Below are 4,140 nucleotides of genomic sequence, written 5' to 3' on the forward strand. Positions count from 1 at the left end.
CAGCACCACACTAGGACTCCATGTGAGGAGGTAGGTACACACACATGCATAGGGCAGTGGATCAGAGATGTATGTGAAAAAGCAGATACACACATACATTCGACCATGTGAAGAGGTAGATACACACATACACACATGACGGATGAGTATGTACTAGAAAGTAGATGTTGTTAAGTACTGTCACGTTGGTTCCAACCCACAGCGATCCTGTATAGGGTTTCCGAGGAGTGGCTGGTGGGTTTGTGGATGAGTATATGGGGAGGTAGCTAGTATATATGCACCTGCGAGGGGCCTTCGAAAAGTTTATGGAAAAATTCTGTTACGTTTCAGTTCCATTTTTCAACAGCAACTTTTTGAAGTCCCCTTGTGTATAGATGTGTGCATACGTGGGTGTCTGCAGACAGATAGCTGAGGTGGCCAGAACAAAGCCTTCATGAGAGAGACGTAGGCTGCCCCTCCCCTGCCCCCCCATCCTTGGGAATGGCAGGCGCAGTGGCCTGGAGGTGGGAGTGGGAATAGTGTTCTCGACTTGCCCAGGATCTTGTTAAAATGAAGATCAGACCCCATCAATCTGTGTGGTCCTGGGAATTGGTGTCTAACCAATTCCGCTCAGGGCTGATACTGTGGGTCCTCTGGCTGTGGTGAGGAGTGGGGTGCAGCACCCCCGAGGGGTGTCCAGGTGCTGACCTGGATCAATGCTCTTCTATAAATGCTGTTGGACCCCCAAGATGGCCCAGCTGGGTTCAAATCCTGAGTCACTGTGATCCTAGACACTTCAAATTCATGTCTCAGGCGCACAGCAGGACTTCGGGAAGTACTTGGGGGTCTCAGGGCTCTGTTCTACCCACTTGACATCATGGGCCTTGTCCCTCAGGTCCCAGGAGCTGCACCTGCGTCCTGAGGCCCACTCGTACCTGCCAGAGCTGGGCAAGCCTGAGGTGGAGTTTGTCGAGAGCAAGCGTCCCCGCCTGGAGCTACTGCCTGAGCCCCTGCCCCGGCCCTCAGCCCTGATGGCCTCAGCCCAGCCTGGTGGCTCTGAGGACCTGGCCAAGGTAAGACTGTCCCCCTGAGTGGACTTGCGGGGAGGCCAGGGGCTGGTGAGGCCAGGCTGGGACTCAACTTGGATGAAGGCTGAATGAAGGTGGGCTGAGGGATTGTGTTGAAGACCCTTAAGAGTTACCCATGCAGCTGAGTGGGTCTGCAGGGGCTGGTGGGAGCTCACCCCATCTTCTTTCTGGGAGCTACTTGTGGTTCTGGGTGTGAATCTACCCTCATAGTAAGTAGGAAGGGTGAGGAGGTCTTCCCCTTTGGGAACCTCTCTTGGTGGCTTCCTTTGGCCTGACTGCTCTGCCCTGAGTTTTGTGGTCTGGGAAAGCAGATACTGCCCTGGTGGGAGGGTCTTCCTGCCCTCAGTATGGGGGACACTGAGGTTCCCTCTGATGAAGGAGCCAAACAGGGAGGGAAGGTGCCCCTCCTCAGGCCTGTGGGGTCTTCTTGTCTGCTTTATCAGGTTGAAGGTGAAATTTCAGGCAGAAGCAGGTCTTCATGGGGGGCTGCAGGGAGAGGCAGCACAAGAGAGTGGTCTGCATGGTGGTAGCGAGCAGTTCACAGCCACCGACCCCCAGGACATTGCCTGCTCTGGTCCTGGGGTGCTTCCCTCTCCTGCCTGCCGTGTCCCTGCGTTTTTTGGCCAGACCCCTCCTCTTCTGACCCCCGGGGGGAGTAGGTGGTGGTGACCTTCTGAAATCGCCCCTGGGAGCTGGTCTTGGATGGGGGTGCAGGGTAGCCTGAGGCTGCTCCTTCCTCAGCATTGACACCCCACGGCTACTTCTCACACCCCAGAGGAAGGGCGCCTCTCTTAGCCAGTGAAGCCCTGTACTCCAGCGCCTCTGAGCCCTTGCCGGGACTCCCTCTGTGGGGCTCTCTCTCCCTTTGACTATGTGTCTGTATCTACCGGAGGAGGGAGTGTCTGCCTTTCTCTCTCTCTCTCTCTCTGTTCCTCTGGGTTTCCCCATCCAGGAAAATCATAGTGAACAATTTCACACAGGCATGGACGCATCAGGTGGAAAACATGTGGAACTACTCTCTCAGATTCGAAAGTGAGCATGAGTAAGCCCGTGCTTGTCTTGCTTCCTAGGGCCTCCGTCCCTGTCGGGTTGTATATTTGAAAAGAGACTTTGATTCTGTAGGAAGGTGCTTTGGGGTTGGGAGAGAGACAGATGCCAGCCATCCCTAGAAGCAGACTCTTTGATGTGGTGAAACCTAATACAACGTTTCCCTGCAGAATAGTAAGTAAGCGCAAGGGAGCTTGCTTACTGGGCGCTTCATTTCTCTGCGTCTCTTTTGTCTGTCTCCTCTTCCTGAAGCCCTACTGAGGGGAGCCCTTGGCCCAGCACTGGGGCCTCACTGGATTGGCCTCTATAATTACTTCAGGCTGTCTGAGAGCATTTGGAAAGTTTGAGAAAATTCTGGGCAAGCAAAGAAGCTGGGGGTTGGAACAGCCCAGGGAGCGTTCAGATGTGTTTTGCATCTGCTGGAAGCCTGAGACAGAAGTTTGAGGGGCCCTTAAAAGGGATCTTGCTCTGGTCCTTGAGCTCAGCCCCGGCAGCTCTGTGGGACAGATGGTTGTGTGGCGGGGACCCCGTTCTTGCTGTGGGGGTCCCTATCGCCTGACTGTGAGCTCTGCCTGCTGCTGAGGGGCAGGATCGAGGCCCTGTCCATCCCTTCCTGAGCAGATGGCTTCATCACTTTGTGTCTGAGGGACTCTTGGGCATATTATTGAGCTCTTCTGGGCCTCAGTTTCCTTGTCTGTAAAATGGGAGGAATTCATACCTCAGGGTAGTTGTAAAGATCTTGACATGGGTTCAGATTTATGAGTTTTCCACAAGCACAAGCCAAGTCTGGCCTCCTGCCTCTTCTTGTAAATTAAGTTTAATTGTCACGTAGCCCACCTAGCCTCTGTAGCTGATTTTTTTTTTTTTTTTTTTTTTTCTGGCCCGCAGAGTTGAGTAGTTTATGACAAAGACAGCAAAACCTAAAATATTTACTACCTGGCACATTACAGAGTTTTCTGGCCATTGCTTATAGGCCCCTGGGTTCCTGGTTTTCCCATCTGTGTCCTCAGTAGGACTGTGGGGACCCAGTGACGGGGTGTGGAATGCTGGAAACAGGTAGACCAAGCAGTGGATGCTACCTGACCCAGCTTCTAGGTGTGCCTGTCAAGAGGGTGTCGGCAGAAAACATGGAGGACCATAAGGGCTGGTTGGGGCTTTGGGGTCTTTTCTGTCTTCCCAGGGGGCTTTGGCTGTGGGGGTTCAGGAACCCAGAGCTCTGCCCCATTGTCTCAGATGGATACAGTGAGCCCAGGAGGCAAAACCCAGCGTGAATCCTCAGCCCTGACTGGGCCCTGGGGTTTTGAGCAGAGACCCTGGGAACAGGTGAAGAGACATAAGATGGAGTGACCTCAGCCTGGGGGGCGGGGGGGAAGCTGTGGGAGGGGGCACTTGGCAGCCCTCAGGACTGCAGTTGTCCCTGAGAATAATGTGGCCTGTGTTCTGCGGGTGGCAGCTGCCGTGGGGGCAGGGAGGCGGTGGCCTGGCGCCCTTCCTGGGGCTGCCTCCGCCAACAGCTGCCGGCTTGGCCCTGGTGGATGGCACAGGGCGGGGGCTTGGGTTACACACATGGTGCCAGGCCTGGAGCCCGGGTACTTGGGGAAGACAGTGACAGGCAATGCTTATTGAGTACTTACAGTATGCCACTGGGCTCCCAGCCCTGTGCTTTGTGCACATGTTAACTCTTCACACAGCCAAGCAACCAAGGAGGTGGGGGCGGCTTTATCCCCATTGTACAGATGTGACTGCTGAGGGAGGGAGCCAGGCAGCAGTTGGCTCGTGGTCCCAAAGCAAAGACATGGCAGGGATTTGAACCCAGGCTGCCAGGCCTCAGAAGTGAACGCCTGAGGGGGAGGACTGGGCTTCTCAGTTTTCTACCCCCCACCACTGGCACTGCCGCCTCCGCTCCCCTATACCCTCCCACCTAGCACTGCTGAATTCTCCCCCACACACCCGGCACCGCCTTCTTCCCCCACTCCCCAACACACACACACACACACACACACACCAGGCACCGCCTTCTTCCCCC

General features: G+C 55.2%; 1 protein-coding gene across 3 annotated transcripts in view; it reads left to right on the forward strand.

Annotated features, from left to right (window-relative positions):
• NCOR2 (nuclear receptor corepressor 2) overlaps window positions 1–4,140 on the forward strand; it is a 113,535-nt gene that overhangs the window by 3,919 nt on the left and 105,476 nt on the right. For all 3 annotated transcript variants that reach the window (XM_006865361.1, XM_006865362.1, XM_006865363.1), the window contains exon 3: window positions 875–1,052. In XM_006865361.1, coding sequence (XP_006865423.1) covers window positions 875–1,052 — 178 coding nt within the window. The remainder of the gene's footprint in view (window positions 1–874; window positions 1,053–4,140) is intronic.

The sequence above is a fragment of the Chrysochloris asiatica genome, unplaced genomic scaffold (genome assembly GCF_000296735.1).
Source record: "Chrysochloris asiatica unplaced genomic scaffold, ChrAsi1.0 scaffold00078, whole genome shotgun sequence".
In the NCBI taxonomy this organism is placed as follows: Eukaryota; Metazoa; Chordata; class Mammalia; order Afrosoricida; family Chrysochloridae; genus Chrysochloris; species Chrysochloris asiatica.